The 14400-nt window shown below is 38.9% G+C and overlaps 1 protein-coding gene across 1 annotated transcript in view; it reads right to left on the minus strand.

Moving 5' to 3' along the window:
- Positions 1–6460: 6460 nt before the first annotated feature.
- kif26ba (kinesin family member 26Ba) overlaps positions 6461–14400 on the minus strand; it is a 201256-nt gene continuing 193316 nt past the window's right edge. Inside the window, 4 exon segments of the mRNA XM_056476361.1 lie at positions 6461–9951; positions 11587–11737; positions 11949–12151; positions 13067–14398. Coding sequence (XP_056332336.1) covers positions 9803–9951; positions 11587–11737; positions 11949–12151; positions 13067–14398 — 1835 coding nt within the window. The 3' untranslated portion in view covers positions 6461–9802.

Genomic DNA, 14400 nt, shown 5'->3' on the forward strand with positions numbered 1-14400 from the left:
AACTTTGACACGGTCTAGAAAATAAAACTTAAAGACCACATGAAAATTGTCAGTTCCTCTAAATGTATGAGATATGGGTTTGAGAACATTTTGTGATATTTGTTATTATATTATTGTATAAAAGTCTGATAACATTAAAGACTATAGAATTCACACGACGTGTCACTCGTATAGTTTTAAATGGGGAAAAGTATAACAGTCAATATGGCGAATGAAGCCTAGCACAGGAGCCAATCATCCATCACTATAGACTGACGATTCTCCGGGGGAAAAGTACAGCCCAAATGTGAGTTTCCGCAGATTTTATGTGATTCGAATGTTTAGAAATGAGACAGTTGTTTAATTATCTTGGTGATTCCTAATATGAAATGTAATCATAAGCTTTGCAAGGAGTTTTGGAGATATTGGCTGCGTCCGAAACCGCCTACTGTTCAGTAGGTACTGCACTTGAATTTAAACAGTCTACTTGGCTGTTAGAAAAATACGTTCTATAGAGTATGAATGTGTAAAGTGTGAATGGAATTCGGACGTACTACATCTGCCATTTTGTCATGGTCACGTGACCTACCTGTGTCAGTTGCGTCGCTTTACTTCCAATTATGAATTCGCTCGCGGGGCATCATGGGATAGCTCAGCTTGCATGGGATGCGCACTTCAGAATTTCGCCGGAAGTAGTAAGTCATCCGGGTACTTGCATACTGACTTTCGAATTCTATGAATTTGGACATACTACTCGGCTCGCATACTGATTTTAGCTTACTGTATAGTATGGAAGTATGCGGTTTCGGACGCAGCCATTGATGTTCCACCACTCAAACAGAATACCTCTGAGGCGTTTTAAAGATGGTCGCCGAGTGAAATGACTTGCCTTAAAGGGACTTTGGTAACGGTCAATATGTCGAATGAAGCCCCACCTTCTAGTACAGGAGCCAATTATCGATTGCTATAGACCATAGGTGTCAAAGTTCATTCCTGGAGGGCCGCAGCTCTGCACAGTTTTGCTCCAACTCTAATCAAACTAGCTGATGCAACTAATCAAGGTGTTCAAGATTCATTTGAACACCTTGGTTATTTGGATCAGCTGTGTTTGATTAGGGTTGGAGCAAAACTGTGCAGAGCTGCGGCCCTCCAGGAATCGACTTTGACACCTATGCTACAGACTGACGATTCTCGGTCCAGACGTGAGTTTCGGCAGATTTTGTGTGATTGGAATGTTTAGAAATGAAACTAAAGACACAGTTGTTTAATTTTATTGGTGCTTCCTAATATGAAATGTAATTGTAAGCTTGGCAAACAGTTTTGGAGAATTTGATGTTTCCCCATTCAGACAGAATGCATGAGCATACTGCCCAAGAGGTGTTTCAAAGATGGCAGCCAAGTGAAAGAACTTGCCTTAAAGGGACTTTGGTAACATTTTTTTTTAATTTCAAAGTCATTTAGAGATGAACACGGTGTAGTCTGAACTGTGGCACACACACACAAACACACAGACTGTCAATCAACACGTCGCTGGATTGCAGAATTAGTGTTTCTGGATTCTTGTGTTTTCACCACCTGCTTTTGTGCTGCTGTGTTCAGATCTGCTGCTTCTTTTGCTTCTCCTGCTCAACATGCCAGAGGGAAAAGGCCAAATTACTCTCTGACTGGCTTTTTCAATCCATTTCAGATGTTTTTTTTTTTGTTTTCGAGTCATTCCAGGTTTTTTGTGATTCACATTTTTTGCCGTAATGACAGAGTGGTTCCACCTGCTGCCCTCTAAACCAAAGCAGATGTTCACTCTTAACACTCTGTCTAACGTATAGTTTACAACCCTTCATATTTTTGAAGCCCTACTTCTACTGTTATTGGAAAAAAGTTTCTCTAAAGGTATTAGATGGGTTTAAGGACATTCTTTGATATTTGTTAATAATAATAATATATCTTACATTTATAGAGCACTTTTCTGGACACTTAAAGCGCTTTACACATTAGCGGGAATCTCCTCATCCACCATAAGTGTACAGCATCCACCTGGATGACGCGACGGCAGCCATATTGCGCCAAACCGCAGATCACACACCAGCTGATTGCTGGAGAGAAGACAGAGTGATGAAGCCAATTATGATATGGGGATGGTGAGGAGGCCATGATGAATAGAGGCCAGTGGGCAAATTTGGCCAAGATGCTGGGATTACACCCCTACTCTTTTTTTTTTTGAAGGACATCCTGGGATTTTTAATGACCACAGAGAGTCAGGATCTCGGTTTAACATCTCATCCGAAAGACAGTGATCACTGAGCAGAATAGAGTCCCCATCAATATACTGGGGCGTTAGGACCTACACAGACTGCAGGTTGGAAATGTGCCTGCGACCCTATTAATTGACAAACCCAGTTGCTTCCTGTTTAGAATCAGTGGTGTTGTTGAGTTTTTTTTGTTTATTTTTACATTCTGGTCATATGATTAATTGTTGTTTGTATATTTGTAGCGTTAATAAGTTGACGAATGACCATAATTAACTTTAAATGAAGCTTTATTTTAATGCCAAATTAGTAAGAGAGCTAAAAATACACATATTTGCAGTACATGTCTGTTTTTTCATTTAGATACTGTTGGTCAGAATTATTAGCCCCCCTGAATTATTTGCCCCCGTTTAGTTTTTTTTTCCCCTTTTTCTGTTTAACTGAGAGATTTGTTCAACACATTTCTAAACATACTAGTTTTAATAACTCATTTCTAATAACTGATTTATTTTATCTTTGCCATGATGACAGTAAATAATATTTGACTAGATATTTTTCAAGACACTTCTAAACAGCTTAAAGTGACATTTAAAAGCTTGACGGTTAATTAGGTTGACTAGGCAGGTTAGGGTAATTAGGCAAGTTACTGTATAATGATGGTTTGTTCTGTAGACCAGTGTTTCCCAACCCTGTTCCTGAAGGCACACCAACAGTACACATTTTCAATGTCTCCCTAATCAAACACACTTGAATCACCTAATTAGAACATAAGAAGAGACTCAAAAACCTGAAGTTTTTTAGTCAGGTAAGGGAGAATGTCATCCAAAATATGTACTGTTGGTGTGCCTCCAGGAAAATGGTTGGGAAACACTGCTGTAGACTATCGAAAAAATATATAGCTTAAAGGGGCTAATAATTTTGACCTTAAAATGTTTTTTTTTTTAAATTTAAAACTGCTTTTATTCTAGCCAAAATAAAACAAATAAGACTTTCTCTAGGAGAAAAAATATAATCAGACATACTGTGAAAATTTCCTTGCTCTGTTAAACATCATTTGGGAAATATTTAAAAAAGAAAAATAATTCAAAGGGGGGCTAATAATTTTCAACTGTATATATATATATATATATATATATATATATATATATATATATATATATATATATATATATATGTTGTAATTGAAATCTACTGACACAAATTCATAAACCTGTTATAAACTTTTGAACATTTTCTTTCCACGAGACTGAAAAAAAAAGCTTTTTATAAAGCCAAAATGATTTCCTTAAAGACGTCATCTTACTGGTCCAGGAAATGATGTCATTATGGTGGTAAAACAAGGGAGGCGTAAGTAATGAACTTTGTGTGTGAGCTTAAGAAGAGCCTCTAAATGAACATGTTGTAATAAGAGTCTTTTGTTCGTGGAGTGTGTTTGTATCAGTGTGGGGGAACACTGATGATTCTCCTGCTTGCCGGTTGCCTGTTTCTCCGGACATTTTTCCAGAGCGCATTATTCTTGCTAAATCTTTGTAACCCTGGTGAGTGTGGGGATCCAGATAGATGGGGATTACACATCTCATAGCAGCTCCTCTCCTCTCACAGCTCTCTAAAGCAAACAGCTCTTCTCTGAGATGGAGATAACATCTTTAAAAGCTCATTCTGCTGGACTCAATGCGGCTTCAGAGGAAGTTGGTATAGAGCGGCCGGTGGTCAGCAGTCCTCACTCCAAAAAATGACTTTTGCTGCGTGTTCAAACTACTTATTTAATATGAGTTGAACTAACACAATTCTTAAGTTCATATTTTTTTGTAAAATTGTAAAAATTATTAAGTTAATCGAATTGAGTACATCGGCTTCATTATTCTAGAAGTAAGCTTGACAAATTCTACCCCTTTATCTCCTCTAACTGTAATAAATGTGAATCTGCAGAGAGCTCCTTGGGACATCTTTCTCGGTCATGCCCAAAACATTATGAGTTTTGGAGCGAAGTTTTCAAGATTCTACTCTATAATGCTCCGTTCACACCAGACACGGAAGAAGCATCAAGCATGAATGATTTACATGTTAAGTCAATGCAAAGAGACGAATAGACATCCTGCGGCACGATTCGCGCGAATGAAGCAGCACGAGTTTTGCGTGATTGACGGTTGCCATTTTTGTGCGGAGTTTGCATGCTCTCCCCGTGTTGGCATGGGTTTCCTCCGGGAGCTCTGGTTTTCCTCACTGTACAAACACATGCACTATAGGTGAATTGGGTAAGCTAAATTTTCCGTAGTGTATGTGTGTAACTGAATGGGCATGGATGTTTCTCAGTTAACATTTTAATTTCTTTAAACAATTCACCATGTCTCTGTTTAAAATGATTGATTGCGCTTGATATTCTGCCTTGACAACCGTGCCGATTGGTCAATATATGCTATATGACACAAGGTGCTCATTTTGCTTGTGATGCTGAGTTTTGCTGAAGCGCAGCAGGACAGAGGAACTACCTGAACCCATCTGACAAAAGAGAAAAGTTAAATTAGTAAGTGGAGATTTAAATGCTTATATACACTTTTCTTTACAGATATACGCTATTCTAATGTTATTTTTCTGTTTAACTTCAGTAGCAACAATGCGGGTGCCTGGTGCCGGTAAAGCAGGCGGGAAGCGAGTCGTGAAAGGTTCATTGGAGTGTCATGACACAGGTAGGTTAATGGTAAAATATAAGCGTAAGCTTTGCTTGGTTGCTGTTTTATTTTTGGAGTATTTTGTAGTTACGAACAATCCTGAGTTTCTAACTTTATAAAAACATTTGAATTTCCCAACTAAAGCCTCAGTCGGGGGTGCGTTTCTGAAAAACATCGTTAGCCAACTAAGGTCTCAAGTTCCGTTGTTACAAACAAAGTTCGTTGACTTGGCATTTCCCAAATCCATTGTTCCAAAGAACATTCGCAAACTGCGTGGCAAACTTGTACCTTTCCAACTACACCTCTAGAGCTGTAGTTAGAGGCAGAGTTCCTGGCTGTGTTCTATTCCCAGTTATCCCCCCTATGCCCTATTCATTTTGACAATTGCGTTCCCATCATAGTGCACTTATGCCTTTTTGAACACATTTTGAAAGCTATAGGTGACCTATTATTTCAAAGCGAAATTTACGTTACATCTCCAAAGCTTCTGAAAACAAAATATGTAGCATACTTTGAATTAATATTAGGTTTTTTATTAAGCATCTCTACTGTAGGCCTATATGACATGGGCCTGTTGGTTAGAACGTTTCTGCAGGGGTTTGAATGCGTCAAATTGAAAAGTCGACTTTTTTTCTCTAAAGAAGTTGTTACTCCAGCCATTTTAGAGCATAATTATGGACGTTTTACGTTATAACTAATGTGGTTCAAACGATGGAAGCAGCTCCGGTTTTGGGAAACATTCGTCGCTACATCATTCTTTTCCCAAACAATGCATCGTACTATGATAGTTGAAAGTCACTATGTCAGATTATGCGATTTTATCTTGATAACTTGAAATGTGCCAGACTACACATTCCTTTACAATCAGTGATCCTGTGATGTCTACGACAATCGTTATTTCCCAAAAAGCAGTCACAAGTGTTGCTATAACAATATTTCTCATCTTATTAATTTCAATGGTTTTTTAATCTTGTTATCTCAATAAACACTGATGCTTGCTAATTTGTCAATGAGAAAAAAGAAAATACATGAAACCAACAATTTAAACTGTATTTTTACCACATGCTTTCTTTAAGAGACTACTAATATTGTCTTATGTGAATGGGAAAGTGGTATCGGTTCACTTTTATTATTACAGTGAGATCTTCAACTCTAAATGTCAGGATCATTGATAGGATGTGTGATTGTCTTTATCAGTCCTGTCAGGCGTGGGGTGAAGTCTCATCTACTTGTAGAGCTCATAAACTCCCCTGTGTTCCTCTGATGTCTGGTGTGATTTTCGATCAAACCGAATCTGCGACTGATGCCTGTTCATTAAAGCAGATAAAGATCCATCACGTCAGGGAGCAACGGGGATTCGGGCGCATCTATTTGAAGAGACGTCTGAAATGAAACAGCGCATATTGAATTAAAATATAATCAGACTGACTAAAGGTTGCGCTCTTTCCTTTTTAGAAGAAATTCCATCAAAAAGTAGAAGATTAATGCTGCGGATTCGTTTTATCTCTATGAAAAAAAACTGCAGTGGCAAGAGAAGAAATGAAATGTAACAAAGAGCATTAAAATGAATGAAGCTTTCAAAACATCCTTTATTTACATCAGACCGTATGTCAATCGAACTCATTCGGACTCATGTTTTTCCCCATACAACAAGAAATCATGCCGACTGTCTCATTATTAACATGAAGCAATATGTTGACAACTCGTTCCATCTTCCATCATGCATCTGTAATGTCTAGACTCAACGCAATCTCACGGCAACTCGTAGCTTTTTGATTGAGTGGCTAATTCGTATTAATTTGTACATTTAAAGTCAGCGGGAACCGGAAGTTGCTGAGGACTTATATTCCAGTATGTTTATATACTTCCAACTGAATCAGAATATTGAGTAGGAGGTGGGGCTTTATTTTGCATATCATTCTCTCATAGCAAACTAACGGTAATATACTGAGTAGGGGGCGGGGCTTTATTTTGCATATCATTCTCACATAGCTAACCAACAATAATATGTTGAGTAGGGGGCGGGGCTTTATTTTGCATATCATTCTCTCATAGCATACTAACGTTAATATATTGAGTAGGGGGCGGGGCTTTATTTTGCATATCATTCTCTCATAGCATACTAATGGTAATATATTGAGTTGGGGCATGGCTTTAATATGCATATCATTATCTTATAGCAAACTAACGGTAATATATTGAGTTGGGACGGGGCTTTATTTTGGATATCATTCTCTCATAGCAAACTAACGGTAATAGGGGCGTTGTTAATGTTGTTAATATACAGTTGTTATGGAAACCCTCAGGTTGACGTCAACAGAAGGACATCCACTCCAAATGTGGAAACAAATAGTCAGATTTTGATTGAAGATTACCAAAACCAATTGCACAGATTAAATATCCACTTTAAGAACAACAATGAGTGCGTTAACATGGACACCAATAATCTGATTTTAATACGATTAAGACAATACTCTGATTAAGAGTCTACGATGTAAACAGCTATATTTGATTAATTTAATCCGATTAAGGTCATAATCGAACTAAACAGAAATCGAATTAAGATGTGGAACATGCTGATTTTAGTCGCATTGTGCAGTACAGACATGTAAACACCGCATTCAAACTATTATTGACATGTAGGCTTTTGGCACATTTTGATGTCATATTGATGTTGTACCCCCACATCGTGGGGACATTGTATTTTGTTCAGAAATGAAAACCGGGTTGACATTAGAACCCAACATCAGGCCGACGTCAATATCCAACCTAAAATCAATCAAATAGCAACGTCTATGTTACACCTTGACGTTGTGTGAACGTTACCCCTGTGACATTTATAAGACGTTGGATTTTGGTCACTTAAAATCATAACAGAAAATCAACCAAACATCAACAATTTGATGTCGGTATTGGACGTCAAAATAACGTTGACCTTAGACTCTGGCTAGACATTGAATTTTGGTCACCTGACGTCATGACCTAAATCTAATCTGTACCTGCTGGGTTTTTTCAAACAGCCGCATGTGTATAGACTATCCTGTCGCAAAATGTGGCGAAAGTCCTACATGACGGTAATAGTTTAATTAAGATATTTACATATCTGTACTGCACTTCACTAATAATGTGACTAAAATTGGCATACTCCACCATTACATTCGATTTCTGTTTAGGGTTTTAGGGGTGACTGAATGAATTTGTATGAATTTGTTCGAATTAGCCACTTTTAATATGCAAAATAGTTACGTTTCCTCGTGAGATCAGGCTGCTACACTCATTTTTTATTACATTTTTTTTTTCTTTTTCCTTTCTATTCACATGACCTAATGAAAGGAGGCGAGGTCTTAGTTTCGCAATAATGTTAGTAAACATTAAAACGCATTTAGGACGATATTCGTTTCACATTGTACTTCATATCACACAATGTATCAGGACGTGACAGGTTGTGATGAAAAAACATGAATAAACGTGAAAAATTGCGCGTTATCTCATCTCCCAAGATTTGGTGATAGAAATGCGAAACAAACAAAAACGATATAATATATAAAGAAGAACAAAAGTGAAATATATATTTCATATTTATATATGGCATGAATTTAGCTACTGTACAATTTTAATGCATAGTGCTTTGCAGGCTAAATAAATTATAGAATATAAGCATCTCTGTCATACAGGCCTCCTGAGGTAAAAAATAAATAATATCCTTCATTCATTACAATGCCAAAAAGTCAAAAGGGTAACAAGAATGTCACTTCCCGTTTGCTTTGGCAAGGGTGAGGGAGTGAAGCAGGAATGGAAAAAAGCGTATGAAGTCTTTAGTTAGTACCAAAAACAGGCTATATACTCATCTAGAAACGTTTAGAGCTGAAACTGTCTCAAGCACCATATATATAGTGTATATATAAACAGATTTATACCAAAGTGTCAGCACTCTGACAATGAGACCACACAGAGAGAAGGCAGATGAGCTGACATATGCACCATACAACAGATGAAATGCTGTATCTGATGATCAAACGTTATATTGGGAAAGTATTTACTTTTAAGAAAGTTGGCATGCATCAAAAAGCCTATGTTTTATCGATATTAAAGATCCTTGTTGGTCCTGCCAGACTGAGGATTCTTCTCGCCTCTATACCGTGACACTGGAGCGGCACCACCGGAGGCGTCACACAGCTGAAAATGCCAACATAACCGCAGGGGAGGTGAAAAATCAATGAGCCAATGCCAGAATCATTCTTCTAGGTATCATGCTGTGCTATTTCATCGAATACGAAACGCTCTGTGTGGTCTCAATGTGTCCGAGGATACAAAAAAATGAATATAAAACACACGTAACAGTTCATGTTGAATTTGACTAGTGTATAACAATACAAATACTGAGACAGAATCTAAAAGAGATTAAACACACAGTTGAACAAGCAGTGTTTTCTTTTTCTTGGTTACTTTTTAAATGTTTGTATGCATGTTTTTTTTTTTTACTAGCACCATCTGTACACAAATATGGATTTTTTTTTTTGTTCTGCAGATTTCCAAGATATTGAAGTGTTCACAAGGCACTTGTCGTCCTTTTTGTTCTGTTTTTTTCCCATTCATCTTCTTTAACAGTTTGTTCTGTTCTCCACATATGGCAATGTAATTCGTTTGTTCACAGCAAGCCATTTACGCAAGCAATTCTGAAGTTCCAAAGTGCTCATCCAGGTTTGTGGGACAACATTTTTTTTTACATGTTCGCCAACAAAGTCCAGCGTTTTGTGTTTCCCACCTAAATCCATTTTAGAAAAAATATTAAGCCTTTATATATTCCCCATTCATTTCAGCCATCACTGTAGTGATGAACTTCAACTTTGCTCACATACAGCCAGCTGAGCCTTTTCCACTTCCAACTATCCTTAATACTTGGCCAATCTTTTACCGTCGCCGACAGGTGATGTCAAAGCATGTGATCATCATCAGATGAGCTTTGCAGAAGTTGACCCGGTTCTCCAGTCGTTCTGTCACAAACTCCAGAGCTTCCAAGTACTCTAGAGAGTCCACTTCAAACGTCTGCTGAAGGTCAACTGCAAAGGGGAAGGAAACAGATGTTAAATGACGGAGGTTGAACCCAACACCTCTCCAAAATCAGTGACGTAGCTAGCATCAGCTAGTGAAGTGATGATGCGTCGGTTTCTCATTATTATTCATAACAGAGTTTCCTAATCCTATGAAAAAACCCTGTTTAATAACTATTCGTGCACTGCACATGCTTTTCGAAGACCAGGCAGACCTGCCAAGCTGTGAGACCCAATGACTGGGTGAGACCGAGTCTGCTCACGGCACAGGTCATATGGGTTTGTTTCCATGATCCATAGGGTTTGTTGCATGCTTTTCCCCCGATTTTGTCAGGGCCGATACAGCAAAGCTGTTGATTTGCAGCAAGCAGTTTTGTCGGGAGAACTATACAAGAATTGGAGAACGGCGAACATTGTCTTTTATCAGTTAAGTTTGTTATCATTCAGACACATCGTTTATATCCGTGCTGCTGTGTTCGTCTATGTTTAAAATCCTCCAGATTACCGACAGGGCTAATGGTTGGAATAGACAGGGCAAGAGACCTGTTGCACCTCTAGCTACTGTGTTCTGCATTCAGACCCGGGGATTCAGGAGGAGAGAAGTCCTCCTCATTTATAGTGTTTATATAAACACGATTATCTTTATAATGATATTGTTATGTGTATATGAAGCTATGAATAACAAATGTAGCAGGACATTAAATTACTTACTGTTCATTTCTTTGCAATAAACTTTCTAAACTATAAAATCATGCATCTCCTCATGGTTTGTCTTATTTTGTGAGCCAACTGACAACACTTGTTCGCTCCTCATCTCACACATTTTATCAATGATCGGTTAAAAAAAATCTTCTTTGATGCGTATGCTGGAATTGATTTGGTAAATCTATTTCCAACATAGTATATGTGTATATTGGAAGCTTATTCTGCTCATTTGTGCACAAGTGTTTTAAATAAATTATCAAAATCTATGTGCATCTTGGCATTTCCATTAAGCCTTTCTTTAATTTTTTTGGGCATCGATGGATTTGCTCTTCAGTGTTTGGACTTGCAGCAGTGAATTTTAAACCATACTGAACTGAACTAAACTGAACTTCAACTCTGAAAACTGAACTGACACAGTTTCAATTTGCTAGAACTTCTATGTAAAGCTCCTTTGACGCAATCTACATTGTAAAAGCGCTAGAGAAATAAAGATTAATTGAATTGAATTATGCAATATTTTAAAATGATCATAAAAATAGGTTGGTAGATACAGCTACTATATGTCGGTGCACTTCTCACTAGGGTATGTGGGATTGCATGATTTGTTCCTGACCTTGTCAAATCAAACACTGATTCAGCAGGTATGCCACATCTCAAAACGTTTGTTAAATACCATGATGCTTTGAATCACTTTATTATAGCAGCATGGGTTTTTCAAATCACGCTTCAGAGCAGTGTTTTGAAACATCTATGCTTTGGGATCTCAACACTATGTTGAAATGTCAGTTGTGTCAGCCATCCCTACAGGTATGTGTGGAGCAAGGTTGGAACTAAATTGGAACTAAGGTTGGAACTAAGTTTTGCAGTCCCACTCAAAACAGGTCAATCAAGTACTGTAGATGTAAATCCAGCGTGTACAAAGTCCCTCTATACACTTACATTCAGTGGTCCATTTCTCTGGCTCCAGCATTAGGTGTTGCTTGGTTTGCTCCAGTTCTTTCTTCAGCCAATCATACTTGGCACGCACCTCTGAGATTCTCTGTTGCCGATGCTCCAAGATCTTGAGTTTGGCACTGAAGTATACCACTTCCTGTGGGCACAATAACAATAAGTGAGATATCTGTCTAAAACAGGGGTTTACAACTCTGGTCCTAGAGTACCGCTGTTCTACAGAGTTCAGCTTCTTATCTCAATAGAAAATGCCACCTTGTTTCTTCAGGGATGGTTGAAAATTACATGTGGATGTGTTTGACTACAGATGGAGATGTAATTGCTGCAACAACACACTTCATGCTTCATACCTTGTTTCCTATGGTTCGCCTCCTCTGTAGACGTTCAACATCATCAATCTCATACACCTTAATCTCAAAAGGTTCAGCTAATCCCCTCTGTGTGGGCCGAAGGGGACCATCCACCCAGCGTACCCCAGGACTGATGACTGGTTTTCTTGTAGGAGAGGAGGTGTCCAAGGAGAGGTTAGGGATTAGACGGCGTCTCTGGGACCCTAGGGATGAAACAATGTCATGACCACTGTGTAAATACGTTTGTAATAACACCAGGTGAACAGAGTGCTGAGCTGAAGTTTAAACTACAAAAACTTGTGATGTAATGAAAAAGAGCACTAAGATAATAGTATGGCAGAATCTTGTTAGACTACTCTGGATGAACCATGTCTACACTAAGGAATTTGCCAGAAATCATTCCCCTATTTGCATTGAAATTGACAGTTCCAGGTCCGCTGATATGCTATCTGATTTGGAACCCAGAACAAGGTCAAATTAATGTGTTTAAGCTTGTCTAACAAAAAAAGCAGTACAGAAAAGGTACTTTCATTCTTCCTTCCCTCCCTCAGAAAGAGAGAGAGGGGGAGTGCTGCAAGTTGAGAACGTTAAGAATGAGTTGATGTAAATTTTTTACTTTGGTTTTGTTTTTATATCTTCCAATTTGCAAAGACCTTTTCAATTGAGTTATTTGCAACATGAATACAATACTGCTTTTCTTTGCGGTTCAACATGTACTGGTCTAGCTTTTGTGTCTGTTTTTCCAGAGCAATGATTTAAATTTTAGATGTTCCCACCATGCAAAGGTTTGTGGTGCAGAGAAACAGAATAAAATACTTTGCCCGAGGAAACAGGAGCGGAGGTGTGTATTCAGGAATTTAGGCAGCACTAAATATTCAAAGACCACCCACAGCTAAGTTTGGCAAGTGCTATCAGTAAGTGTCATAACAGATCATCCATGCATGGGGAGTAGAGCTGTTTAAAAATGTTTGTTTCTTAACACAAAATCTGGAAGGACCCCCAAAATTGAATTCAAATAAATTTAGTTCATTGGGAATTACATTAATTGTACTCTTAAATGGATAGTTCACAGACAAATGAAACTTTCCTCACCATTAAACTGTGAAATATTTGTTTACCTGTGTTACTTCTTTTCTTTGAATTCTTTAGACTCCTGCGACCACTGACGGAACTGCTGTTTTCACTCATTGAGTCCTGAGCAGATGATGTGCTTCCTGTGGCCTCACTATCTCGTATCATACTCTCATAGCCACTGCTGCCACCACTGTGGTAAAATAAGGCAGTCTTTCCCATGGCGGGAGGAAGCTCTCCACTTAGCACACTGCTGTTATCACTAGCATGCCCGCTGCTGCAACGGTGAGGCCTTCTTGGGGCAGTGATCTTACTGTATGGTGAGGGCAGAGTATGGACCACTGGCTTTTCCTCTCCTTTGACTGCTGCTCCTCTATCTTCTGTGTCCGAAGCCCCTCGTCCTTGGTTTGTGCGAGAGCTTGCACTACCTTGTAAAAGTTCAGAGATTCGTCCATTCACTGCTCTCAAAGGTAACTTTGATGCTAACCCTGTACCCCTGCTACGACTCAGAGACTGGGTTGACCATGAATTTTGATTCTGATTCTTTCCATTGGGGGGCAAACTGGAGCTTCGGTTTACTGACTGTGGGAGGGACTTGGTGGAGAAACTTAGGGTCTTAGTGCTAGACGTTGATAAGCTTCGAGCTTTTGGGCTTGCCATAAGGAGTTTGCTAACTGCCGAAATTTTGGATTGACTAGTTTTGGGTGATTGAGGTATATTGTTGCTGCCATTTGGTCCATTGATGGGTGATGACAGCAAACCACGGTTGATGCTCCTACCTGTCCTTGGCATGGTACTGTCTTTTGTGACCCCTACTTTAGAGCCCAAAGAGGTCAAACTTTCAGCCCTCTCCAAGGAATGACAGTCATAATGTGCCCCATGGGACCTCCCCAAGGAATTGGTTCTGTTTGCTAACTGCTCAAGTTTAGCACTAAAGAGTCTGCTGCTTTCTACATTTGGTCCTTTATGTTTACTACCCATATCTTCAGGTGTGCTTCCAAGGAAAGCAAGAAGTTGAGCATTTCCTGAATTATGCTGTGGACTTGCTCGGTTCTTTTGGTCAAGACTAGACTTCCTTATAGGTGGCAATGGTGGGATTCCCTTTTGGCGAGCAAAGATACCTTGCCTCCCTGCTGAACTTCTTCTTTCAAGTGTGGCTCTTGGACTGCAGGGGGTGGAGGTGGTAACTCCGAGGCTTTTATACTCCCCACTCAAGTAGCGGTATGTAGAGTCTTCCAAATCGTCCTGCTTGTTTAAGCGATGCCATGCACGAGGTAGACTACCTGTCCTGAGGATGTCTGCAGAGTACACTTGAGTTATGCTTTCAGATGCATTAAAAATCATCTCACAACCATCCACCACCCGGTTCATGGAATCAGGG

This window comes from Danio aesculapii, chromosome 17 (genome assembly GCF_903798145.1).
Source record: "Danio aesculapii chromosome 17, fDanAes4.1, whole genome shotgun sequence".
In the NCBI taxonomy this organism is placed as follows: Eukaryota; Metazoa; Chordata; class Actinopteri; order Cypriniformes; family Danionidae; genus Danio; species Danio aesculapii.